At 44.0% G+C, this 27,431-nt stretch overlaps 1 protein-coding gene across 2 annotated transcripts in view; it reads left to right on the forward strand.

Moving 5' to 3' along the window:
* Positions 1-20,169: 20,169 nt before the first annotated feature.
* HLF (HLF transcription factor, PAR bZIP family member) overlaps positions 20,170-27,431 on the forward strand; it is a 53,990-nt gene continuing 46,728 nt past the window's right edge. Inside the window, exons 1-2 of one of the 2 annotated variants that reach the window (XM_047757104.1) lie at positions 20,170-20,711; positions 23,485-23,820. In XM_047757104.1, coding sequence (XP_047613060.1) covers positions 20,597-20,711; positions 23,485-23,820 — 451 coding nt within the window. In that variant the 5' untranslated portion in view covers positions 20,170-20,596. The remainder of the gene's footprint in view (positions 20,712-23,484; positions 23,821-27,431) is intronic. The other variant, XM_047757105.1, reaches the window with a different exon arrangement.

The following is a 27,431-nucleotide window of genomic DNA, read 5'->3' on the forward strand; positions in this document are numbered from 1 at the left end:
AACTTTCACATTAAGTTTTATAACCATTATTATTTAATAATTCACTTTTTGGAGTTCCCTTGTGGTTCAGCAGGTCAAGGATCTGGCATTGTCACTGCTGTGGCTCTGGTGGCTGCTGTGGCACAGTTTGATCCTTGCCCGGGAACTTCGGCATGCCTCGGGTGCAGCCAAAAAAAAAAAAAAAATTCACTTTTTGGGGAATTCCCTGGTGGCATAGTGGTTAGAGTCATCTCTGTGGCCTGGGTTCCATCTGCTGTCTGGGAACTGAGATCTCACATCAAGCCATTGCATGCTGTGGCCAAATAAATAAATAAATAAAAATAAAAATTTGCTTTTTGTCAGGTATATTTAAATGTTACCTGATAATCCTTATATGCCTCCATATCACCCCTTCCATAAATACCTTATTCTTAATCATGCTCAGTGGCCCTGATGATATCTTTTGGTTCCAAAAGCGATATGTGAGTGATATATTCCCAGGGTTCTTCATATTTGAACGACAATTTATAAAACTTGAGGTACAGTTGATTTATAATACTGTCCTAGTTTCAGGTATACAGAATAGTGATTCAGTATTTTTGCAGATTATATTCTATTATAGGTTATTACAAGATAATCTGTATAATTCCTTATGCTATACAGTTTATCCTTGTTGCTCATCACTTTTACATGTAGTGGTTTCTATCTATAAATCCCATGCTACTAATTTATCTCTCCCCTTCTCTCTCTCCTTTGGTAACCAGAAGTTTGTTTTCTGTGTCTGTGAGTCTGTTTTTGTACACTCATTTGTGTTATTTTTTAGACACTGCATATAAGTGATATATAGTATTTGTCTTCCTCTGACTTCTTTTGCTAAACATAATATTCTCCAGGTCCATGAATGTTGCTGCAAATGGCAATCTTTTATTCTATTTTTCTGGCTGAGTAATATTCCAGTATATATATGCATATATCACATCTTCTTAATTCAATTTTCTCTTGAAGCACTTGGGTGGCTTCCATGTCTTGGCTATTATAAATAGTGCTGATAAGAACATTGGTGTGCATATCTTTTCGAATTAGTGTTTTCATTTTTTTTCTAGATATATAGCTGGGGTGGAATTGCTGAATCTTATGGTAATTCTATTTTCAGTTTTTTAATCTCCATGTTGTTTTTCATAGTGGCTGCACCAATTTACATTCCCACCAACAGTGTACAAAAGTTCCCTTTTCTCTACATTCTCCCCAACATTTGTTATTTGTAGACTTTTTTTTGATGATAACTATACTGACTGGTGTGAGGTGATAGCTTATTATAGTTTTGAAATGCATTTCTATAAAACTTAGTGATGTTGAGCAACTTTTCAGGGTCCTGTTAGCCATCTGTAAGTCTTTTTGGGAAAATAACTATTCACGTCTTCTGTCCATTTTTCAATTGGATTGTTTGGGGTTTTTTTGATATTGAGTTGTATGAGGTATTTGTATATTTTTTGTATTAAGCCCTTGTCAGTTGCATTACTTGCAAATATTTTCTCCCATTCTGTAGGTTGTATTTTTATTTTGTTGATGGTTTACTTCACTCTGCAAAAGCTTTTAAGTTAAGTCCCATTTGTTTATTTTTGCTTTTATTTATTTTGTCTTGGGAGACTTATCCAAGAAAATACTACCATGATTTTTGTCCAAAAATGTTTTGCCTATGTTCTCTTCTAGTAGTTCTGTGGTTTCATGTCTTATCTTTAAGCCTTCAAGCCATTTTTAGTTTACTTTAACATTTGGTGTGGAGGAATGTTCTAATTTCATTGTTTTACGTGTGGCTTTCCTGCTTTCCCAGAGCCACTTGTTGAAGAGACTGTTTTTTTCACTATTATACATTCTTGCCTCTTTCCTTGTAGATTAATTGGCTGTTGATGCATGGGTTTATTTCTGGGCACTCTATTCTTTTCCATTGATCTTTGTGTCTGTTTCTGTGCCAATACCATATCGTTTTGATTACTGTAGCTTTGTGATATAGTCTGAAGTCTAGGAGTGCTATATTTCCATTTTGTTCTTTTTCCTCAGGGTTGCTTTGGCAATTCTGGGTCTTTTATGGTTTCATCTCAATTTTATGATTATTTGTTCTAGGTCTGTGAAAAATGTTCTGGGTATTTTGACAGGCATTGCATTAAATCTGTAGATTACTTTGGGTAGTATAGCCATTTTAATGATATTGATTGTTCCAACCCAAGAACCTGGGATATCTTTCCATTTCTTTGAATCATCTACAATTACCTTGATCAATGTTTTATAGGTTTCAGCATATAGGTTTTTCACCTCTTGGTTAAGTTTATTCCTAGGTATTTTTAAATGCAATTTTAAATGGAATTGTTTTTTTACTTTTTCTTTCTGATATTTAATTATTACTGTATAGAAAAATTCAACAGATTTCTGTATATTAATCTTATACTCTGCAACTTTGCTGAATTCATTTATTAGTTCCAATAGTTTTGGAGTGGAGAATGATGATTTGATCGTTTTCAAATTCTTGGGTCACTGCTTTTCCCCTTTATGTCTCTAGGACTTTTTTTTTTTTTTTTGGCCACACTCAGGGCATGTGGAGGTTTTCAGGCCAGGGATCAAACCCAGTTCATAACAGTGATCAGAGCTGCAGCAGTGACAATGTTGGATCCATAACCTTTGAACCACAATGAGAATTCTGGGATTTCTTTTTTAAAAAATATTGTTATTTTTTTGTCATCTGCTAGGCCAAAGGGAGGTTTGAATATTTCTTTTAAAGTAACCTGACTCTTCTGCTAGGGCACTTGTAGATTGTAAACTTTAGAATAACAACTTCCCAAAGATTATGTGATAACATTGGTCAATATTTAATCATTTTTTTTAGAAAACCATAGACCCTTCATTGTGTAGCTCTTTGGCTTCCATCATTGCATTTTCTTGTTATATCATTTAAATTTTCTTTTTATTCTGTTATCTTCAGATACACCAACTATCTATTTTAACTCATTCATCCTTTCAACAAGTATCAAGTTGCTGCTCTTCATATTACTATGTGTCAGGTTGCCAACAGTAGAGGTATGAACAGGATGGATGTAGTTTCCACTCCATGGAGCATACTCTTTAGTGGGAGGAGAAAATAATTTAACAAACAAAACTAAACAAGATCTTTTCAGATGGAGATATGTTTAGGAAGAAGAACCAGGATGAGGTGGCAGCATGACTGCCAGGAAGCAGTGGATCAAGGATAACTTCAGTGTTGGAGCTGACCCCTGAACAACCTGCAGAAGCCATTTATCCAAAGATCCTCAACTCCTCTTTCTTTGTCTCACTTGACATCCAGCCCTCAGGATGCTGATTCCGTTCTGCCACAGTGGGAACCCCCAAAATATATCTTGAATCAGCTCACTTCTCACCACCTCAGCTGCTACTATCCTAGACCAAGCTATCTTTATGTCTCAATGGGTGTCTCTGCTTCCACACTTGTGCAGACCCCCTTGAAGCTGTTTTCCTCTAGCAGCCATAGCAACTGCTGAGGAATCAGTCAGATTGGGTCACTGCCTTGCACAAATCCTTATGATGACTTTCTATGATGGAAATAATTTATTTCTACCAGAAATCATTTATTTCTTCTTCCTCTACTGATAAAATTACCTACCTTTAGCTAGGCACATTTCCCACCTTCCCTTGCAGCAAGTTTTTGCCACGTGACCAAATTCTGGCCAATAAGATATGAGCAGAATTGATGTGAACAATTTCTAGATTGTGCCCTTAGGAAGAAAAGAGTTGTCCTTTCCTTCTCCTTTCCCTTGGCTCTGTTGTCTGGCATGGGTACCATGCCATGGTGAGTGACCTTCCCTGATGTAGAAGATGGCAAGGTATAGGGAATAACAAGAAGAAGAATGGTTCCTGGCACTGTGGAGGCCCCTGGACTGCTTAACTTCAGACTAGTTACGAGAGAAGTAAACTTCTATATTATTGAAAGCATTGCTGTTTAGGGCTGTGAGCAGAAATGATGTGCAGTACTTCTGGATCACTTTGCCTTTCCCTGACTTTGCTGTCTGGGATGCAAGCACAATGACAGTAGAGTAGCAGCCATCATGAGTGCAGAGATGGAAGCACTGCCTTGAGGGGGTACCACTACCTCCTGATCTTAGGCTCCTACCTGTGCACAGTTATGTGAGAGAGAAACACACTTCTAACCTGTTGGAACCTCTATATGGTTGGGTCCCTTTGTTAGAGCATCTTAGTTCCCACCTAACTGGTATATTTCCTTTCACACTTAAATCTGAAGTTCTTTTTTTTTTTTTTTTTCCCTTTTAAGAGCTGCACCTGTGGCACATGGAGGGTCCCAGGCTAGGAGCTACAGCTGCCGGCCTATGCCACAGCCACAACAAGGCCAGATCCAAGTCGTGTCTGAGACCTACAACACAGCTCACGGCAATGCCAGATCCTTAACCCACCGAGCAAGGCCAGGGATCGAACCCGAAATCTCACATTTCCTAGTCAGATTTGTTTCTGCTGCACCACAACGGGAACTCCAAATCTGAAACTCTTAGTATGAAGACAAGTACACCTAACTCATAGGGAGGCTAACACCTCGCACAGTGTTTGGAGCAAAGTATGTACTAAAAATATACTAATGCCCTGCTCCTCCCCCTGCCGTATTCAGTACATCATTTTAGTGTCTGGAAACCCTAAGATCAGTGTGACTACATTTTAATGGGAAACTAAATACCAATAATTAGAAAAGTTGTTCTTAAGAGGAGTGCATCACTACAACGTTTGGCAGGAGATGTCTTCCTATATTTTTGACCTTGAAAAAGTTCCTATTCTTTGGGGAAGTGAGGCATTTTTGGTTTCATGCCTTGTAACGGTCATAGCTAGCTCTTGGTCCAATCTGAGCCTTAGTTTTCTCACACTTCTCAGAGCGCCTGCAGGAATGAATTCTTTAGACATTCAATGGCAGAAGCTTGATGTGTTAGCACCGTGTTGTGGTACCAGCTCTTTTCTTAACACACTTAAGTGAATATCAACCCACTGACAGGGTATTAATTAAATTGGGCAGTAGTCTGAGCCCTGATTAGGAAATCCATGGCATAGTCAAGAAAGGTCCCGTCTTGCTCTGCCCTGACCAGCTGCTGCCACTACAGAGAGAAAAAGGCAACCAATAAAGTTTCTCCCTAATACCAATAATGCGATCAGTGCTTTACACACAAGAGCAAGAGCCCAATAAATTGTCATTTTGATCACCATTTTATTGATGAGAAAACGGGCTTAAGAGATTTGGCTATTTGTGCATGAATGCTGAACGAGGAAGTTGAGAAGCCAACTTGTGCTTGTTAAAAACTCTCCCTCCACACCCTGTCCCTACTCTTAATTTCTGACAGTGTGATGAGGAGATATGAGCTCTGGATGGGGCTGAGGAAAAGGGATTCTCAGGACTCTGGGGCTCTGTGGGCTCAGTGTCCATGTCTGCAAACAGTGGGGTGCTGGGGTTGAGCTGGGTGGTCTTGGACTCTTGTGGAACCTGCAGCTAGGGTAGGAAAGACCAGAGCACTGCTTCCCGATCCATATATTGGGCCAGCGCCTCTGCTCCCATTCCTTGCAGCCACACACCCCCCTGGGCCACGGCTTCCCAAAGGCCCCAAGGAAGTCAAGGATTCATGGCTTCATTCGCTAAATATGTATTGAGTACCTTCTAGGAGCCTGATATTGTGCCCAGGTCACACTGAGCAACAAGACACATGGTACCAGGCCTCAGAGATCTTATAGTTTAGTAGGGGGCCCAGGCCATACACAAAGGAATAAACAAACCATTACACATTTGTGGCAGGAAGTGCTCTGGGCAGAGGGAATAGTGTGTGCAAGCGCCTGAAGGCTGGAAAGAACTGAAGAGTTTTGAGTATTGGAGGCTCAAGTAAATGAAGCTGGAAATAGAATCGGGGGCCAGAATCTGTAGGCCAGGGCTTTAGAGGTGTTAGAAATGAGCTTAGGTTTTAGCTGAAATGTAGCAGAAAGCCAGAGAAGGATTTTTAAATAGGGAAGAAAAATGATCCAACAACCCTACCTTTTTTTTTTTTCCTCTTTTTTTTTTTGGCTGCCCGCCAGCACATGGAGTTTCTAGGCCAAGGATCAGATATGAGCTGTAGTTGTCACCTAAGCTGCAGCTGCAGCAACACCAGATCCTTAACCCACTGTGTTGGGCCAGGGATTGAACCTGCCTCCCAGCACTCCTGAGATATCACTGATCCCAGTGTGCCACAGTGGGAACTCCACCTTGAACGTTTAAAATCCTTGTGCCTTTTATGGGTAAATTTTATCAAAGACTAAAATAAGCTCAGAAAAGTCTACATATTGTAAGTGTTCGGCTAATAAATTTTAGCAGTGTGAAGATCTCTATTTAAGTAGAACTCAGATCAAGAAACAGAACATTCCTTGGAGCCCAGAATCTCCCCTCACATCCCATTTCATTCCTTAGCCACCCCTGACTTGTGCTGAAGCTGACTCCTGGCAGCTTGTGAGTGATGGGGATCAAATTTTCAGGAATTTATGAACTGTTACGAAACATAGCCATTATAATATATGTGTGTGTGTGTATATGCACATTATAATATATGTATATAAGTGTGTATATATATACATGCATTATAATGTATGTATATGTGTGTGTATACACACACACACAGTCCTCTAATTTAAAAAATTATATTAAAAGCAAGGTAAGAAATCTTATAAAATTCAAATGAATGTATAGAGACAGAAGCAGATCGGTATGACCTGGAGATGGAGGGTGGCAGGGAGGGAAGGGGAGAGGCGTCACACAGGGATCAGGAAAGTTTTGGGGTGGTGGATGTGTTCATTATCTTGATTGTGGCACTGGTTTTGCGGGTGTCTACAGAGAGCAAAACTTGGATTGTATACTCAATCATGTGTAGTTTACTGTATGTCAATTATACTTCAACAGAGCTGTCAAAAAGGGGAAAAGGTGCCTGGAACATAGCTCACTAAATATTTGTTGATAAGCTGAATAAATATCGATAGACTAGGAGGGTTCACGATTAGTGGAACCAAGAGGGTAGTTGGACATTGGAAGTCATTTCAATCCTGTATCTTAGAAGATATTAGCTGTAGGGGCTTTCAAATTTGTATGTGAGTGAGGTGCTGGACAGATCACTTGGCGTACAGAAAAAGGTAATAAATGTTTCAAATTCTCCACTTCCTAAGCATTCTACTACATTTTATTATTACACTCTTGAAGTTTTTCACATCTGTCCAGTGGAAATCCCACATAATGTTGTGCTACAAAACAGCATTTCCCAACTTTGCATTAAGCGACATCACATTAACAGCTTGAAATTGGCCATGATAGGAATATTTACACCAGGGAAATCAGCCAACACTATAAATCAAGGCTTTCTTTTTCTGAGAGCCAATGTTAAACGTTCATCAGTCCCCCACTCATTCCTCCAAGAGTAATGGCTACTCTACTGGACTCTAGATCCCTAGAAACTTTATACTTGATGCATCTTCTTCTGGTCTGATCCTTGGTTCCATCCATGTTGTATTTGTGAGACTAAACACATTGTTGCATGGAGTGGGTTCATTCATTTCACTGAGGGGAGAATGAAGAGCAGGGGTACCAGGATGAGAGAGGCGGACACCAGTGAAGAGGTGCTCCTAACCGGTTTTACTTTCAGGAGAGTGTCTGAGAAGGGGCTTAGAAAGGGGAGACAGAGTTTGGGGATGGAAAACAGTGTGATTGGCCTGATCCTAATGTCAAGGAGGGTCACAGCTTCTGGAAAGTTTCTAAGACCTGGAAGGGATTGAGGAGTGTATGAAAGGTAAAATATGTCTTGTCTAAAGAGGGGGCACTAGCTAAAGGATTTGTAACTGATAGTTGATGGATTAGGTGTACAGGAAATAAACATATGGTAAGAGACGGGGCTCTTGTAGACAAGGCAGATTGCAAACATGGAATTAAGACAGCCATACTTTTTGCTGAAAAGGCAGGTATTATTGCGGATCCTTGCTTTCAAAGAATTCTTTGGTTTGAAACAGGATGGGGAAAGTGACTAACATACAGGAAGAGAAAGAGGAGGAATCTTATCTCAATGATAAAACCCTGCTGATAAGACATAAGGAGGAGAAAACCAGGATAAGGATTACCAGGAGGAAAGGTTGATTTTTTTTTTTTTCAAGGTTCCACATACAAAACCTCGAGTAAGTTGAAAGAAGAGGAAATACTTCCATTCTTCTGTGTGTTTATTCATTCATCGATGCCTTTAATATCTGTATTTCCAGCAGTAGGCTCAGGGCATATGGTTGAAGAGGCAGAGTCTGAATCTAAAACTATGCTTTTAGAGCCAAAGTCTTATTTTGGTGGCTAGGAAGGAAAAGACCCAGAATTTCAGAGAAGAGAGATGGGGAGAGAAGGGGAGGAGAGGGGCGTGGAGGGAGCAGTACCGAGCAGAAGAGGGAGCCAGCTCTTCAGCATGTCTTCCCCTTTCCTCTCGTCCACAGTGGCAACATGGGAAGGAAGAAATGCTCTCCCCAGGGGCAGAGCGTTCTCTCTTTTGCTTCTTATTTTTTCAACGTATTAGTATTCTAGTGTAGAACTGTCTCGATATCATGAAAACTAGTATAAAGATAAGCTCTAAAATGTGGAGTTCCCATCAGGGCTCAGTGGAAATGAATCTGACTAGGAACCATGAGGTTTTGGGTTTGATCCCTGGCCTCGCTCAGTGGGTTCAAGATCCGGCATTGCCATGAGCTGTGGTGTATGTTGGCGACGTGGCTCGGATCTGGTGTTGCTGTGGCTGTGGCATGGGCCGGCAGCAACAGCTCCAATTAGACCCCTAGCCTGGGAATGCCCATATGCCGCAGTGCAGCCCTCAAAAGACAAAATAGATAAATAAATAAATAAATAAGTTCTAAAACAGATCCAGGATCTGGGGAAGTGCTTTTACAGTAAAACCCCCAGAACCCTGTGCATCAGAATAACTTTCTGTAGTGGGTTGAATTTGGTCCCACTGAGAAGATATGTCCCAAGTCCTAACCCCAGTTGCAGAAATAGCATCTTTGGAGATGAAATTAAGTTTAGGGTCTCTGGATGAAATCCTTCCCTATTTAGGATGGGTTCCCAATCCAGTGACTAGTATCCTTACAAGTGAAAGAAGAGGTATATGTGAGACACACATCGGAGGCAAAGGCCACGTGAAGGTGAAGGCAAAGACTGGAGGGATGCAGCTGCAAGCCAAGGAATGCCTGGGACCCCAGAAGCAGGACGAGGCAAGGAAGGTTTCCCCTCAAGCGCCTTTGGAGAGACCCTGACTCTACCAACACCTTCAGTTTGGTCTCCAAAATTCCTTTTGTTTTCAAACAGCAAGTTTGTGGTAACTTGTTAGGACAGTCCTAGGAAACGATACATCTTGATAAAAAAGAAGATACTTAGGGAGTTTCCTGGGGGCTCAGGGGATGGGGGATTCGGCGTTGTCACTGCTGCAGCTTGGGTTGCTGCTGTGGTGAGGATTCAATCCCTGGCCTGGGAACTTCTTCATGCCACACAACCCCCCCTTGCCCCCCACAAAGAAAAAGCAGATACTTAGACCCTATTCCACAGTCCTTAACTAGAAGCCTTAGCAGCAGACCCAGGAATCTGCATTCTAACGAACCCCTCTAAATGTTGACACACAAAGCTTGACAGCTGCTGATAAAGAACAATGGAGTGTGATTTCTGTCTTTTGGGGCTGAAGTGGACCCATTTTTTCAGTTTTTTTTTTTTTTTTTGTCTTTTTGTGTTAGGGCCACACCTGAGGCATACAGAATTACCAGGCTAGGGGTTGAATCAGAGCTGTAGCTGCCGGCCTACACCACAGCCACAGCAACTTGGGATCTGAGGCACATCTGCGACCTATACCACAGCTTGCAGCAATGCCAGATCCTTAATCCACTGAGCAAGGCAGAGATTGAACCTGCATCCTAATGGATCCTAGTCAGGTTTGTTACCACTGAGCCATGACGGGAACTCCAGGTTTTTTTTTTTTTTTCTTTTTTTAATGGAAAAGGAAATCACATAGGCTGCCTGCTGTTTTCTTAGCACCGAACCCAGGATTATTAGGCAGAGGTATGAGATATCCAGATTACTAGTTATTGGAGACTTATAATTACTTAAACACTATCTGTGTAGCAACGGGAGCCATAAACCTGAAGATCAGGTGGCAGGTCTCATTGGATGGGAAACCCTTCTGATTCAGTGTGGGCAGAAATGAATGAGGAAGGACGGCTGAACAGTCAAAGCTTGGTCTCAGCAGGTAAACAGAAACCAAGCTGGAGAGGTAACGGAGAATCTGGGAAGCACTGATAACAAACACGACTAACACTCAGATGTGGATCAAAGCGGGCAGGTTCAACCGACCTTTGTAAATGATCTTCCCACACCTCCCAAGGTAGGCCAGTAGGAATGGCTGAAATGTGAAAACAGTGGTTAGGTAAACTGAGCAGTACGCTTGGACGCCGCAGGCAGATGCCTCTAAATTTTGGTGTTGCCTCCATGGAATCTATATATTTATGCCTTCAGATGGGTGTTGGGTGTCTTTTCTTGGCATGTACAGTGTTGCGTGCGGTGATGTACACCAAGGGAAAAGAACCACACCCTCGAGGAGCAGAGGGGGAGACGGATGCGGAAGCAAGCGTTTCAGGAGCACAAAGGAGGATGAAGTGTTTCTGGGGGCATCAGGAAGCCTTCAGCAGGGAGTGGCAACAGGGCCCTGAAGGTCAAGAGAGTGTTCGTTAAGTGAGGAAAGGAAGTGAGCAGGAAGTGTGAAAGTATGGCTGCCATATTTATGGAGCTCATACGTTGTGCCAGGCTCAGGTCTAAAGTTCTTCCTGTGTTTTTATGCATTTAGTCCTTGCCTGTGACATTGGTACAAGAGCTATTCTCATCTTATGGTTGGGGAAACCAAAGCACCAAGAAGCTAAGCGACTTGCCCCAAATCATCCACCTAATGAGTAGTGGGACCAGGATTTGAGCTCCAAATTGCTCCAGAGCCTCCCACCCCAGCACTGGATGCTGTCCCCTGCTGGTGGGGCTGGGGTACAGCTGGAGGGCAGTGGGAGTGGGAATAGAGCAGGAGCTAGAATGAGTCTGGAGGGTAGGGTCCAAGCAGCATGGTAAAAATGTTGAGTTTCATTCTGCAGGTGGTGTGGAGACACTAAGGGCTCATAAGTGAAACAACACACAACAAAACCCAATCAGGCTTTTGGAAGATAACTTTGGTGGAAGACTATTTGGGGTGGGAGTGAAGAGGGGAAGTATAAGGACAGCAGTAAGGAAAGAGGCTTTCCTCTGAGGGAGAGCTGAAGTAAGTCTTAACCAAGGCAGCAGCATTGAGGATAGAGGGAGGGGATATTTCTGAGAAACAAATAGAAGCTGCTTTTGATTATAAATAATTGTATTTAGTTTTCAAAGAGTCAAATTGGGGGATGAGGAAGAAAGGAGGGTCAAGTCTGGAGCTTCTAACTTGGTGACTGGATAAACTGGTACCAGTGGGGGAAGGAGGAAGTATAAAAGGGGGAAGAATTCGTTTATTTGAGAGTAGGAGTAAAGGGGAGCGTGATTCAGGTTATGTTGCAAAGAGAATTAGATTCTCAGATATTTGGAACTTCCTGAGGATGAGGGCATCCAAGCTTATTTGGCTGAGACAAAAAAATTGTGCTAGCCTGGCCATATTGTTTCTATTTTCTATTTTCTTTGTATTATGGTGATTTGGCATCTTAAAAACCTTTCTGGCTCAGGGGATACTGCCCCTCTTGGGGGCAGATAATACTTAGAGATAGCAAAGGACTCAGCTGGGGGCATACATTTGATATAAAAACTAACCAACCCAAAGCCGAATCTCCTCTATCTGGCCTGTATATGTCCCAGAGCTCTTTTGCCTAAATTATTCCGGGGCAAGGTACCAGGCAACTAGGAACTATCACTATAGCCTGGACCCACTGATGTTATTAAACTAGCCAATCATAGACTGTTTATCCTTCCTCCCCTTGCTTTTCTCCTAGAAACTCCAGGAAAGGCCATGGCCGCAGTTCTCCCCTCAGTCCAGGCCCTCTGCCTCCTGACTCACTCCTGGTTCTTCTCCACGTGGCCCTGGGGTGCCAGGGGTGCTGTGCCTCCTGTTTCTAGGACCTGCAAGTATAATAAACTTGTTTTCCTGAGCCTCTCCTTGTCCCTTCTTGTGGCCACACCTGTCTGATCATCACCTGAAAGAACATAAAACACAGGAAAATTCACCATCTCTGTCACCAAAAGAACCCTTGCATGGCCACAGACTGCGCTATCATCCTTGAGGGGAGAGACGAAAGAATGTGATTACTTCATTGCAAATTCTTCTCTCTTCATGGAAATATAGTTCTAGGTAGAGACAGGATGTAATCCTCACACACTGAAGGCAGTTTATTAGACTATCAATTTTAGTTTTGATCAAATACTGAAGCTCAAAAAGGTGTGAGTTTAATTCGTCCACTATCTTGTATTTAGTTAGCATTTATGTGCAGAAGTTGAACCCAGAACCTTGAAACAAAGGGGCCACCCTCTGACAGGGAAACTGCTAAAAATTAATACTTAAAGAAGGAGGTTGAGGCGATCACATTGTAGCTCAATGGATCCAACATAGTGTGAGGTTGTGGGTTCGATCCCTGATTCCTGGCCTTGCTCTGTGGGTTAAGGATGCGACAGTGATACAAGCTGTGGCATAGGTCAAAAATGCAGTTTGGATCTGGTGTTGCCATGGCTGTGGTGTAGGCTGGCAACTACAGCTCCAATTCAACCCTTCAACCCCTTGCCTGGGAACTTCCACAGGTGCGGCCCTAAAAGAGAAAAAAAAAAAAATAGTGCCCATCTTCTGAAGATGGACTGTGATGATGCAAAATATTTAGCACAGAGCCAGGCTGGGTCAGTGCTCTGCAAATAGTACTTGTGGTTCAGATCATGGTATCATTCTTTTGTAAACCTTGCATTCTGGAAACTGAAAAACCCTTAGCTCTGGCTATGCTAAGAGTGTACATTGTCCCTGGCATGCCTCTCCCATTCTTCACCTCCTTAATCTACTCCTATTCTACCTACAAAACCTTCCCAAAGTTTGAAGACTTCCTAAGCCCTTCAGATAGAGGTAGTCACCTCCCTCTTCACACTCCCTTTATCTCTCTCAGTTGTATGGATCACAGGGACAGGTGTCTGGTTAAGTGGCTGTGTCCCCACCTGACTGCAGGGAACCCCATACTCCCCTGCTTTAATTGTCAGCATGGCAGTCAGCCCTGAAGAGCCCTCCATCAGTGTTTTCTGCATGGAGGAGAAGAGGACCTGCAGAAGCAGGAAGGCAGGCTCGCTGAAAGCTCCTCAATCTTCATGTTTCCTGCCACATGCACGCGCGTGCGCACGCACACACACACACACACACACGCATACACACACACACACACACACAGAGTAACAGATGGGGAGTTATGTGGCTGACACCTAGTGACAGTGGAGTCCAAAGAGCCAGGAAGGCTGCCTCCAGCTTTGGGCAAAGACCAGCAGATGTGAAAACTCTGAGACATAATGAGTAGGAAAAAGCAAGCCTAGAGCATGTCTGTCAGTGTGGGAAGACCTAACACCACCTCCAACCAAGCAAACCCCTTTCTCCTTCTTCTTCTACCCTGGCTCTGGGTCCCTGTGATGGGAATGTCTGCATCCTCACACTTATTCAATGGGAAAGAAGTCCGAGCCAGACTGTGTGCACCCGGCTGGCACTGCCTGGTGTTATTAAGGCCACGTAACTCACTTGCCCTTCTGCTCCCATGCTCAGCGTGAATGGTCCCATGGAGAGGGCAGGGAACACACGGTCCAGCTGACACGAATTTTTAAGTATTGCCTGAAGCTCAACGTATCTGGCGTGCCCAGAGCTCCTTTCCAAAGGAAAGCCATGCCAAGTGAATCTGGTGGCACATGGTTTGAGCATATGTTTGAGTTAAACCAGCTGCCTTGGCCTCTAGCAGTTGAATTGATTCTCAGTGTCCCAGCAAAGACACCCATATGTAGGCATCAGGTTGGCCAGTCATTTATGAGACAGCTCACGAGAAACTTGGCCCAGTGCAAAAAACACTCGAATGGTGACAATGTCTACTATCAACCTTTGTCTTGGGGTGAAGACAGAATGAATGGAAGGAGGCTGGTCCTGCACCCCAGTGTGAGGAGAGTTCTCTCCAGGTCTGCGGGGTGCAATGGACAAGGAAGTCCTTGGTCCATGAACGCATGCGTGTCCTTAGCAGAGTTTTATGGTCTTCCTCTCTGCCCATTTAGCCTAACACTAAACTCTCATCACCTCAGGACATCTGGACTTGCATTCTCCATGCACATAAAAGAGCTGAACATGCGGCTTGGAGTGTGGTGAATGCTGGTCAGTTTTGCTGAGTCTGATCAACCCTGGAATCCTGAACAAACTGAAGACTAGGGTCTGAGTCATTACCTCTGTAGCTCAATCATCTCTGACTTCAGTTATATTTGCTAGATTTGAAATTTTCACAGCCAATTGACCCCCACATTACTATTCCTCACCCCTTAGTAAGATATGGGAAATGGGCATCCCTTCCCTACCCAGGCTGAAGGGCTATTTGGGACCTGCTATATTTGAGTCTTTCATTGAACTTCAAACTTGTATGTCTTTTGGACCCTTGAGCAATAGAAGGTGGCTACCCTGATGAGACAGAGAAAAGGGTGAGAAGACAAAAGGACATGTGTGTTTGGATGAAAAGGAGCAGCTAATATCACGGACTAAATAAACAGATATGCAGACTCACAAGTGGGAGTGTTCCTGCTAAGGATCAGAAGAACCAGTAAATGCAAAAATGCCCCAATTAACAAGTTCTCACATTTGTTTAGTCCCTCACAATTTACCAAGTACCTCCATATGCATTATCTCATTTAGTTCTCCTAGCGACTCTGTGAGCTGGGAAACAGAGGCTTTAGTTTATATTTTACACAATGAAAATGAAGATCAGAGAGGTTATCCAAGGTCACAGGACAGAGGCAGAATTTGAACCAGTTGTAAGCCCAGTGAGTTTACTGGATGGTCAGACTGTCATTCATTTACTGTATGGAGGTTCTGAGCACAAGCTCTGGAAACAAGCAGAGGGCTAGTTTGTTTTGTTTTGGTTTGTTTGGTTGGTTGGTTGTTGGTTGGTTGTGGCCACCTGCTCAAGGCATGCCTAAGTTCCAGGGCTACGTATCAAACTCTTGCCACTGTTGTGACCTGATATACAGCAGCATCAATGCTGGATCCTTAACCCACTGCACCATTAGAGAACTCCAAGCAGAGGTGTTTTTAACTCACAGCTTCTACATGTCATAGGACCATGGCCGGTCTCTAATTGACTGGACCTTACTGTCCTCATATGTAAAATAGGGGTAATAATGCTCCATACTCCATGCTGTTGTTGTAAGTAAAAAGTGAGAGAATATATTAAAAAGTGTTACTGCTGGAGTTCCCTTCATGGCTCAGTACTTAACGAACCAGACTAGGATCCATGAGGACACGTGTTTGATCCCTGGCCTTGCTCAGTGGGTTAAGGATCTGGCCTTGCTGTGAGCCATGGTGTAGGTTGCAGACATGGCTTGGATCCCGCCTTGCTGGAGGCTGTGGTGTAGGCCAGCAGTTGTAGCTCTGATTCAACCCCTAGACTGGGAACCTCCATATGCTACAGGTGCGGCCCTAAAGAGCAAGAAAAAGTTTACTGCTGAGTCAGAACACAATTAAGCACATAAGAAATGAGCATTTTCCTCTCCATGTTGTTGTTTTATTATTTTAGTAGGAAGAGTAACAGATACCGAGGTATGTCTCAGTAACAGACCAAGGTATATCTTGCCCCAAACTGTGCTTATTCTACTGCAACACACTGCATTGATTTTTTTCTCTCCCTTTGCAACATATATATTTTCTCTCTTCTTGAACACAATTTTTCTTCATCTTCCTTCCTATCACACATGCATAAAACCTCTGGCTTTCAATAAACACACATGTGCCTGGCTTACTACCTACCTCTTACACCCATCTGTCTGAGTCTTTCTCACTCACATTTACGAAGCATGGCAGGACCCAAAGCTGAGGTAGGAAGCCCAGCCATGGTTCTTAGCACGAGTCATTGTTTGGAGGACAGCTTAGCCTTCCCAACACGTGTTGATTTGGGTTTGCATGTTCCTGCTCCAAGTGAATGGATTTGAGGGTCTCCAGTGGTTAAGCTAATTAAATATAATTTTCCATTTTTTGGTGTTTTAGGTGGGTTAGAGGTTTCAGGAAGGAGAGAAGGACAAGCTGGTTTAGGTGGGTCTAGCTGAACTCCCATGTGATCTCTTTCACTTCTGAATTAATTCCCTAGATAAAGCGTCCTTTCTGGCAACAAGATAAACAGGTTCATCTGGAGGTTTGGCTCACTGACACAGAAAGACTTTCATGACCACAGTGCTTGCCCTATCCACCCCAGGCTTCCAGGCCCTGGTAGGGTAGAGTGGCAGGCATTGTGTGCTCAACAAGATTTCATATCCATTGGGAATCTAAATCACAGACGCTACTTATTCCGCAAAGACCTTTCTGCAGATCTGCAGGGGCGAAGATGGCTGCATCACCTCTGCCCTCCCACCCCCCACCCCCCACCCCAGGCTGTGAATGACTTCCTTGCCCAACCTCCCTGTGCAAACTTCTGAGATGACAGACAGGTTGGAAACCACTGGCGGGGCAGAAGGCTGATTTCCAGAGTTTCAGGACAGAGTAGGGCTGTGCTGGCATCTTTTAAGAAGTTGATTCTGAGAAACTTTTTTTCTATGGTCGTTTCTTCTCCTTCTTCTCTTCTTCTTCTTTTTTTTTTTTTTTTTGTCTTTTTTGGCCATAGCATGCAGGGGTTTGATGGTACAGTGCTTTGATGTTGGATCTCAGTTTCCAGACCAGGGATTGAACCCCGGCCACAGTGGTGAAAGTGCCAAATCCTAGCCACTAGACCATCAGGGAACTCCCCTCTTCCATGGTCATATCTATTTTTAGGACAGTTCCATATCCCAGGAGCCTCTGCTCTCCTTCCCTCTTTGAAGAGACAGCTGAAGAGTTTTCCACTGACTTGTCAAATGTTCTCCTTACAGTAGTTATTTGTTTGGACTTTTGCAACAGAGGTTTAGTTTTGAGCTTTTTCCCCCCCAAGCACATGCAGGTTAGGACAAGAGCACTGAAAATATTCATAGCTGTAACCAAAAGCATTCAATAGACTTAATTATTTGCTCATATACATAAAAAGCAAACTGGCCATTGCCTCTGCCTCTAGGCTCTTATTAAAGTTAACATGGACAATTGGTAGAAGGTTTTGAAACAAGCTAAATGAGCCATCAAAAGTGAGCCATTCATTTTAGCAATGAACTTTGATGAACTTTGTTCTGTTGCTTGAAATGAATCAGAGCCTAAGAAACTTAGAAATAGCATTATTCTGTCCCCGGAGATAAAGCACCCATTTTCCCTTGGGGTCAGAGGTTTTGGTCACCCACAAATACAGTCAAATAATTTTCAACAAATTCACCAAAGTCATTCATTCAAGGAAGAAATGAAAGTTTTTTCAACAGTTTCTTCTACAACAGATAGTCCCATGAGAAAAAAATAAACCTCAACCCCTATCTCAATGCTTTAAACAAAAATTAATTTGAGATGGGTCATAGACCTAAAAGGGAAAGCTCAAACTATAAAAGCTTTAGAGCAAAATATTACCAAGACTCATGTTTCTTAGTTCACAGAAAGTAATAACCATGAAAAAAATTGGTAAATTGAATTTCACTAAATTTAAAAACTTTTGCTCATGGAAAGACAATGTTAAGAAAATTAATAGGCAAGCCACAGATTGGAAGAAAACACAACACATTATTCAAAAGATCTGCATCCAAAGTATATAAAGAACTCCTAAAATTCAACAATAGGAAAGATAACCCAATTTTAAAACGGGCAAGGGACTTGCACAGACACTTTGCAAAGAAAGATGTACAAATGACTAATAAGCACATGAAAAAGAGCTTAACAATGTGTGTCATCAGGAAAATTCAAATTCAAATTGAAAGCACTCACTTTAATTTAAAAACTGACACCATTGAATGTTGGTGAGAATCCAAAGCAACCAGAATTCTCAACTGCTGCTGAAAAATAGAGTTAAGTCACCTAGTTTGGAAAATTGGCACTTTCTCATAAAGTAAAACCTACATCTACCCAATGAAACCAATTCCACTTCTACTTGTTTACCCAAGAGAAATACAAATGCATTCTCAAATTGTCAATTTCTTCTCTCCATATCTTCACCTATGTCATTCCCTTCTGGAATTCCCCTTTTCCTATCCCCATCCCTGATTTCTGCATGTACAAATACTATATATCTTTAATGTTCTGTTTTCAGGAAACTTGCAGGTTCTTTTCCCTTCTCTCTATCCTCCAAACCTCTTCTGTACTCTTTCTGTTTCCCTTAGAACATCCCTTTTCACATTGGTTACATCCAGCTAGTTTGTAAGCTCCCATCGGCCTGATCCCTCTGGTCTGATTTATCTTATAGTATTCAGAGCTTTACACAAGTTGTTTTGAACTAATACTGAAGGAACGACCTAGGGGACATATATTCATCCAAGACACGCTGGACTTCCGTTAGAAGGTTTTGGTCCAAGTGCTGGCTCTGTCCAGACGATGTTGGATAAATTCTCTGATCTTATTTGCCTTTATTTGAAGATTAAAAAACAAAAACAAAAACAAAACAAAACTGGATGTCTGCAGTAGATTCTTACTTTGGGAACCTCCCAATAAACTATGCCACCTTTCCCCAAATCACGCTACTCTAATCTTAGAGAGGAGACTGGGAGGGAGGGGAAGACCCTGAAGCCTGCAGGGAGCTCTCCAGGCCAGGATGCGAGCGCTCCCAACCAACCCACACCGGTGTGGGCGTGCACGCAGCGCTCAGCGACCACCGGCGCGACTGGAGCCAACTGGCAAAATGTGAAGCTCAGCAGCTGGGATGGCCTTGAATGCCAATACCACTTGAAGGAATACCTTATAAATTATCTTAATTACCACGCAGACCTTACTGTAACCCAGGCACAGCCCTATGCGCTCTCCTAGAGCAAATATTCCTTAAATACCTTTCAGTGTGTCTCTCTCTTGCCTTTATTCAACATGCATCCCTTGAAAGCGTGGGAAACAGTTCACAGCGCTCCTCTGTCGCTCCCCCCTCTACTTTTTGTATCTCATTAGAACCTGTAACAAGTGCTTATTTTTTGGTGCATGTAGAGGTGGGGCAAGAGAGAGGGTGCTAAGCTCGCCTGGGGCCAAGAGAAATATTTATAAGTATTTACCTTCAATTTGATCTAAACCCATCATTCTCAAACTTGGCTGCCCAGAGGAACCACCCTGGGAGCTTTAAAAACTAACATTGGGAGTTCCAGTCGTGGCTCAGTGGTTAACGAATCCAACTAGGAACCATGAGGTTGCCGGTTCGATCCCTGGCCTTGCTCAGTGAGTCAAGGATCGACGTTGCCATGAGCTGTGGTGTATAGGTCGCAGACGCGGCTTGGATCCTGCGTTGCGGTGGCTGTGGCGTAGGCCAGCGGCTACAGCTCCAATTCGACCCCTAGCCTGGGAACCTCCATATGCGGGGGAGCAGCCCAAGAAACGGCAAAAAGACAATAAAATAAAATAAAATAAACAACAACAACAACACCCTAATATTGTTTGGATGTCAGCCCAGAGTCTGATTTAATTGATCTAGGTTGTGGCCTGGGCATCTGGATATTTTTTAAACTCTCTAGACTACTCCTAGATTAAAAAGTACAGAGATAAATCTCTCATTCCTCTTTTCACTCTGAAAAAGTTAGATTCGCAGCCCGGGTCGGTGGCCAGCAGACCTGGCGCCTGGTGCCCGTCCTTTTGCAGCTTGCCAGCGCTGCACAGTCCCAAAAAATCCGCGCGCGCGACGACGCTAAACACGCGGCGGCGGGGCGGGAGGGGCCGCGTGGGCCCCGCCCCCGCACGCCTATCGGCGCGCGGTGCGGGCCCTGACGTCACTCTTGTCAGGCCGCGGCACATGGGCGGCCGGATGCGCTGAGCCGGGCGCTGCGGGGCCGCTGCGCGCTGGGGAGCAGCGGCCGCCGGCGCGGGGAGGGGGGTGGGGTGGGAAGGCGCGCGGCCTCCGAGCTCGCGCAACCGGGCCGGGACGGCGCGGTTCCTTCCGCTCTCTGCAGCTGTCTGCATTTTTTTTTTCCTGCCTTTTTCGCAATTTTGAACATTTTGCAAGACGAGAGGTTCGAGGCAGGTGAGAGCATCCTGCGCGTCGCCCAGGAGCCCGCGGCCACTTGGCGCGCTCTCCAGGGACCATCTGCACTGGGAACCTGAAAGTTTTTTGTTTTTATATTTTTATGTAGATGTATTTATAAAGACACAAGTATTTTTTTTTTCTTCCCCTTTCTCCACCGCCTCGAAAGCGAGTACTTTTGGCAAAGGACGGAGGAAAAAGCTCAGCAACATTTTGGGGGGCGGCTGGGTTTTTTGTTATTTTTTTTTTAAGAAAAAGATTCGAGTGCATCGCGATGGAGAAAATGTCCCGACCGCTCCCCCTGAATCCCACCTTTATCCCACCTCCCTACGGCGTGCTCAGGTCCTTGCTGGAGAACCCGCTGAAGCTCCCCCTTCATCACGAAGACGGTGAGCGCTGCCCTCCTGGCTGCCCCACTCTGGGAAAGAACTACGTTCCTGGGGAACCCCTCCTGGGCTGGGCACCCCCGCTGGAGCATCCGTCCCTTCCATCCCTGCCGCCGGCACCCCCGCCCTGCTTTGATGAAATTGAAGAGCTCACCCATCACCCCACCCTTCCTTCTCAAAAAGGGGGGACCCCCTCTCCGAACCACGTTTAAAATAGCGTTGGAGACCGGCCCGGCCTCCCCGCGTCCAGCTCGGGAGGCTCAGGTGGGAGATAGAACTTGACAGGTCAGTGTTCCCTAGATTGAGGCTTAGCCGCACACAGAGTGAAACTGCCTGCGAGGGCAGAGCTTCGCCGGCTGTGGAGAGAAACCAGAGAGAAGGCTTCCACTCGGGTGGGGGCTCGAGCCAGGGGAGGGGGGAGTCCTAATGCGGAGCCTTGGTATTGGAATCGTGCTTATTGCTGCTGTTAGTAGTTGTTTGGAACTCCAGAGGTGAGATCGGGCAGGGTGCTTCAGAAAGGAGGATGGGGGCTGGGGCTGGCCGGGGGTGGGGGTGGGGGTGGGGGTGGGTGGGGGAGTGGTCTCTGGGCGGCTTCAGCGCACTGCCTCCAACGCTGCCACCTTCCCTGTGCACTTTTCCTGGTGGGAGGGGAGAGCAGAGCAGGCTCACGTGTAACCTCGCAGGAGCCTCCTTTGGCTTGAGCTCTTTTCTTGGTAAGTCACAAACCTTCCGCAGGCAACCTTGGCTGGAGTCGTGTGAGGAGGCTCCGAATAGAGCTGATGCTACCGGGATTTGTCTTTGGGGCTGATGGGTTTCATGCCTTCCCAATAGCAGATGCAAATCGTGAGGCTCACAGTGTGGTCTTGAAAGATAATCTGGTTACAAGTAGCTCTGGAGGACTCGCATCTTCTTTCCTAGCAGGGACAACCTGTTGCATTGCAAGAGTTGAGGGGTTTGGTTCGCAGTCTGCAGAACATAGCTCCCTCTTGACTCTCCTTTATGGAGTAGCACTTGGGGGGAAGGTGCTGTCTGCAGGCTTGTGTATCTGTGGGTGTTTTGAAGTCAGACTCTCAGGAGATGAGACTGTGGAGGATTAGAATGGATGGCGGTGGAGGCTGTGTTTCCCTAAGGAAGAAACTCAGAAGCCAAATTCCTTAATCCCAGATTCTACCCACGCCTGAGTACTAGACTTGTCCAAATCCAGATTACTGGTTGAAGATCCAATGGGGGTTTGTAACTGCTTTAAGCACACTATTGTATATGGAATGGATGGTCAGTGGGGACCTGCTGTATAGCACAGAGAACTCTATTCAATCTTCTGTAATAACCTGTATGAGGAAAATTTTAAAAAATGGATATGTGTATATGTATAACTGAATCACTTTGTTGGACCACAGAAATTACTGCAATATTGTAAATCAAGTATAATTTATTAAAATGTAAAGATGTAATTGGGTGAACGACACATCTAGGTAGAAAATAGCTGCACACCTCCATCACAGGTAGATAGAGGAACCACCTTTTCTGGTAGCTGTGCTTTTTGACAGGTTGTGTATGTTTTGAGTTGGATCATACTTAAGCTTTTTGGAGGTGGGAGAAAGAAAACACTTTGTATTTAAAAGCAAAACAAGGAGTTTCATTATGGCAGCTAAGGATCTGGCATTGTCACTGCAGTGGCTCTAGTCACTGCTGTGGAGCAGGTTCGATCCCTGCCTGTCCTGGGAACTTCCACATGCTGCAGGTGCAGCCAGAAAAAATTAAGAAGAATTTTTTTTTAATAAAATAAAAGCAAAGCAAAACAAAAGAGCTCTGTTGTTAAAATACAATGTACTGCAGTGACTTTAGAAGGAAAAACATGTGGACTAGGAAGTTTTCAGCTCTCTTCTCTGCAATCTGAAACATTCGTTAAGCTCCTGTAAGTCTTAAAGCCTCCATTTCTTCATTGTAAATGGGGATAGTCAATATTTGCAAGTTTATTATGAGATGTTTGGAGGGAGGAAATATGTGGAAAGAACAAGGTATGTCGTAGGTACTCAAGGGAAGAGAGTCCTTGTTTTACCAAAATTAGAGTCACCAATGCAATGCACACTGAGGTATATAGAACAGTTGGCTAAAGGGGACCTGCTGTATAGCACAGAGTATTCCCAGTATTCTGTGATAATCTATGGGGGAAAAGAATCAGAGAGAATGCATATGTGTATATGTATGACTAGGTCATTTTGTTGTACAGCAGAAATTATCACAGCCTTGTAAATTAGCTATACTTCAATGAAACTTTAAAAATTACATATAAAAAAAGAATTACCCATGTACTGGCTTTCTAAATCTGAATGACCTCATATTGTTACTGTAATGAATTTCCTGGAAGATAAATCATGCCTGGTTATTGGCTGTTTTCTTATAAATCACAGCAGTTGTATGTAATTGCAGGTGTTTTCTTCCCTCTATAGATTTCAATTATTATTTGTCTCCTCAAATAATGCACTGAAGCCTGTGCTGTCTTGTTTATATGCTAGATAGGTCTCTAACCCTGTCCCAAGGACTGGTGCTTTCTTTCCAAAGTAAATAGGAAGATGTTGAAAAACAGGCAGAGATCCATGTCCTGCCTGAACTTTTAACTCTAGAGCCACAAAGCCAGCAGCCAGAGAAGAGCCCTTGTGTGTGTGGAAAGTAGTTTTGTAGCAGAAGCCAGAAGGGGTGACAAAAAAGGGACACTTTTTTATTTTATTTTTTAAAGTCCAATCTTCCCACCCCCCCCCCCTTTTTTTTTTTGCAGCATTTAGTAAAGATAAAGACAAGGAAAAGAAGCTGGATGATGAGAGTAATAGCCCGACGGTCCCCCAGTCTGCATTCTTGGGACCCACCTTATGGGACAAAACCCTTCCCTATGACGGAGATACTTTCCAGTTGGAATACATGGACCTGGAGGAGTTTTTGTCGGAAAATGGCATTCCCCCCAGCCCATCTCAGCATGACCACAGCCCTCACCCTCCTGGGCTGCAGCCAGCTTCCTCGGCTGCACCCTCCGTCATGGACCTCAGCAGCCGGGCCTCTGCACCCATTCACCCTGGCATCCCGTCCCCGACCTGCATGCAGAGCCCCATCAGACCAGGTAAACTCTCAAAAGGTTCTCCCTTCAAATGGGGAGGAGGGGGAAAGGTGGGGCAGGATGGGGGTGACATGAGTTCTTTTATGGCACAGTGGGTTAAGGATCTGACGTCATTGCAGGGCCTTGGGTCACTGCTGTGGTGTGGGTTCAGTCCCTTGGCTGGGAACTTCCATATGCAGTGGGCCCAGCCAAAAATAAATAAATAAACAAACAAATAAATAAATAAATAATGGTCACAGGATGTGGGTGACACAGTCACCTTAACAATCAGGGGTGCTTTTAGCATACCTTAAAAGTGGAGTCTTGTATTTCAGCCACAGTAGTGGTTGTCCCACTTCAATGAGTGTGTCACCTAGAGAGTTAGCTGAAGGCAAATTCTATGGACCTACCCTCAGAAATTCTGATTTTTCAGATCTGGGTGAAGCCTAGGAATATGCGTTTTCAACCAGCTCCCTAGGGGATTCTAATGCAGCTGACTCAAGAACTGCAACCGACCTACAGCTAATGACTTAGCTAATGAAGCCATCTATCTCACCTTCTGTCTCTTTCCCTCATTTCCCAAATACACAGATAATAAGATTTTGCTGATTGATTTGGGAGACTCTCTGTAAGGCTGTGCTTTACCTCTGTTCCTGTTTTCTGGCCTAAAGAAAACAAATGCAAGTCAGGGGTGCTGGGCAGATAGCTTTTTCATCCATTTCACCTTGTGTTGTCACTGATTGAGGAACTGAATCTAGAAGTACCTCTCATATTCCGCATGGCTTAGGCTTCTTGAGCATTAGAGCCTATCATTCCTTCTTCACTATTCCTATACACCAAATTGTCCTTCCTTTTTTTCCTTTTCATTTTCATCTGTCCACCACATGTAATCCACTTTTATCAAAACCCACAAGGCTAGCTTTAAATGGTGTTGAAACATTACACAAAAACATTACCTGAAATGACCAGTGTTTCAAAACCCACTGTTAAATGCTCAGATATAAACATGAGTGGAGGTGGCTCTGTCTTGGTGCCTTTTGCACCCTGTAGTACAAAATGAACAGGAAGAAAGGCCATTTCATGTGCACTGGTAACCAGGAACAAAGATTCAGCCGGATAAATTGTCAGGAAGGTCGCTGAGCCAGGGGCCTTAGCTGCAGGGAGGACAGAAAGCAGGACAATGGGAGACTTGTGCTAGAGATCATTCCTGAACTCTGTGTCCTCAACTCATACAGAATTTCTGTGCCACGCAGAGCGAGATTGAAATGAAAGGAAATGGTGCAGAGGAGGAAGAGGATGCCCCTGCCTTGAAATGTTAGTATTGGAGTTAAAGCGCTCCCCTCAAATTTCTTGGTGCTGCCCCTTCTCCAAAACCCACTTTGAATGATGACATCAAGGCCTCTGGCTGGAATGGAATTGAGTCTTAGCCTCCGACCACCTCGGGAGGCTGCAGAAGCTTGGGGAAACCCTCCTGTATGTGGCCCGGAGCCCTTGTCCCTTAGAAGGTACAGGGCCATTGTCCCAGTTTCTTCCAAGGAACAGACGACAAAATTAATAACTATTCAGAGTGAGAAAACAGCCAGGAGGAAGGGGACAGCGCCCCAGTGAGAAGGCTGTGGTGCTCTGCAGGATGAGATGACCGCTTCCTAGCCATGTGACTTGCAAAGTGACCCAACCTCTTGGGGCCTCAGTTTCCCTTTGTGTAGAAGGGTGTGATGTCTACTTGACTGGGTTATTTGTGGAAACTATAGATAAAGTAGAAAGGGTCAAGTGACTAGCACTAAGTGTTTTTTAATGAAAGCATTGTTTATCTTCATAGAGTAATTAAGTGTGCAGTATATAACCCCTTATTCTGGAGAGAAATGTCAGGAGATTTTGACCACTAGCTTTTGGCTTGAGGTATTCTAAGCCTAACACTTACACTCAGTTGACAAGTATGTCTCAGTCTTCTTTTGAGTACAGGATGTGTGCCATGTTGGAAATACTGTTTTATTTTTTTTCCCCAAGAGGCATGCAAATGTTGTGTTCCCACCTGGGTTCTTCCTGAAAATTAAGAATCAAGTTTTTAGAGCTTGAAGCTTCCTTAAAAGTCATTTGTTAGAGCTCATTAGAATCAGTATTAATCACTGACTTTCAGAAATTTGTGATACCCCAGTCCGGTTTGCAGTCCACAGCAGAGGACTCCTGAGTTTCAATGGATATCATTTTCTTAGGTTATAGAGTTAAAGAGGGCCCTGGGATCTAGCAATAAGCTCTTCATTTAAACGTCTTTTTTTTATAATAGAAACATACTTCAACATAATCTTCAGTTCATTTAAACTCAATGATACTCCTGGAAAAAAAGGGAAAAGAAGTTAGAGCTCTTCTTAAAATACCAAATGCAGCTAACATGGCACTGCTGTTCTCACAGTGCTGACCATTATAAAGATTACACTGTGAGGTAAGGTGCTAGGGAATGTGGAACGGATGGATGCTCTATTACAAGCAAACCTGAAAAAGGAGAACGTTTTTTTGATTATTCTGCGTAATCGCAGAGGTGACCAGAATAGAACCACCAAGTTAATCTCAAGGAAAATAAGTCCTCAGAAGGGCGGAGCACAGACGTAGCTGTGAACATTCCGGGAATTGTAGAATTTCAGTCTCAAGCAAGATTTCTCATCTTTGGCGCTGTTAGCGTTTCAGGTGAGTCTTTGTCATAGGGACTGTCCTGTGCACTGTAGGATGTTTGGTCCTACACTCTACCCTGTGACAAATAAAAATGTCTCCAGTCACTGCCACACATCCCCTGTGGGCAGAATCACTCCTGCTGAGAACTACTGCTCTAGACTTTCAACTTGAACTGCAAAATCTGGGCTTAATTCGGCATCCTGTCACACACATGGATGTTTTTCTACTTCTGTAACATTTTATGGCAAAACTTTGGAGAAAGTCAGGAGACCTTAAGTTGCCAAGAAGAAATATAATGTTAATAAGAACATAGTTATACACTGTTAGTTGATAAAACTAAGGCGTCAGGCTAATCAGCAGATAATTGCAAAGCAGTTTTCCTAAACATTTGTCTTCTGCTCTCTGCTCGGCATGTGTCTTTTGAGTTACACTCTGAAGCATTGTGCCATAACTGCTACCTGTGTAGTTGAATGGAAATGAAGCCCTAAGGTGACAGATTATGCACTTCTAGGCGTACCCCAGGTGAGCAGTCTTGTGGATTCTCTTACCATTTACCCCGACTGGCTTCCAGCTCCTTTCTTGTTTTATACACCCATCCTTATTCCTCTGTGTAGCTGTCTGATCAAAGAATGAATTAAATATCTAAATACAGTTTTCCTTGAAGAAATAACCCAGGGATCCATTGACACCTCCTATGGCTGTGAGGTTATTGCTGAGCTTTCTGAGCTGACGTCGTACTAAAGGAAGAGTGCTGGTGCCTGGATGCTAGAGCCACCTGCACAGGCTGTGCAGTCCCCGGAGGTGCCGCAGAGATGGCAGGAATCATCCTGACCGCTTTGACGTTTGCTTGTCAGATACTGTCAGAGGTGGTACCCAAGAGTGCTTTGCTGGAGGTATGTGCTGGGTCCTAGGAAAATAATCAGTTTGCTCTGAGAATTGAGCGATTGCTTTAAGGACAGCAGTCCCTT

The sequence above is a fragment of the Phacochoerus africanus genome, chromosome 14 (genome assembly GCF_016906955.1).
Source record: "Phacochoerus africanus isolate WHEZ1 chromosome 14, ROS_Pafr_v1, whole genome shotgun sequence".
In the NCBI taxonomy this organism is placed as follows: domain Eukaryota; kingdom Metazoa; phylum Chordata; class Mammalia; order Artiodactyla; family Suidae; genus Phacochoerus; species Phacochoerus africanus.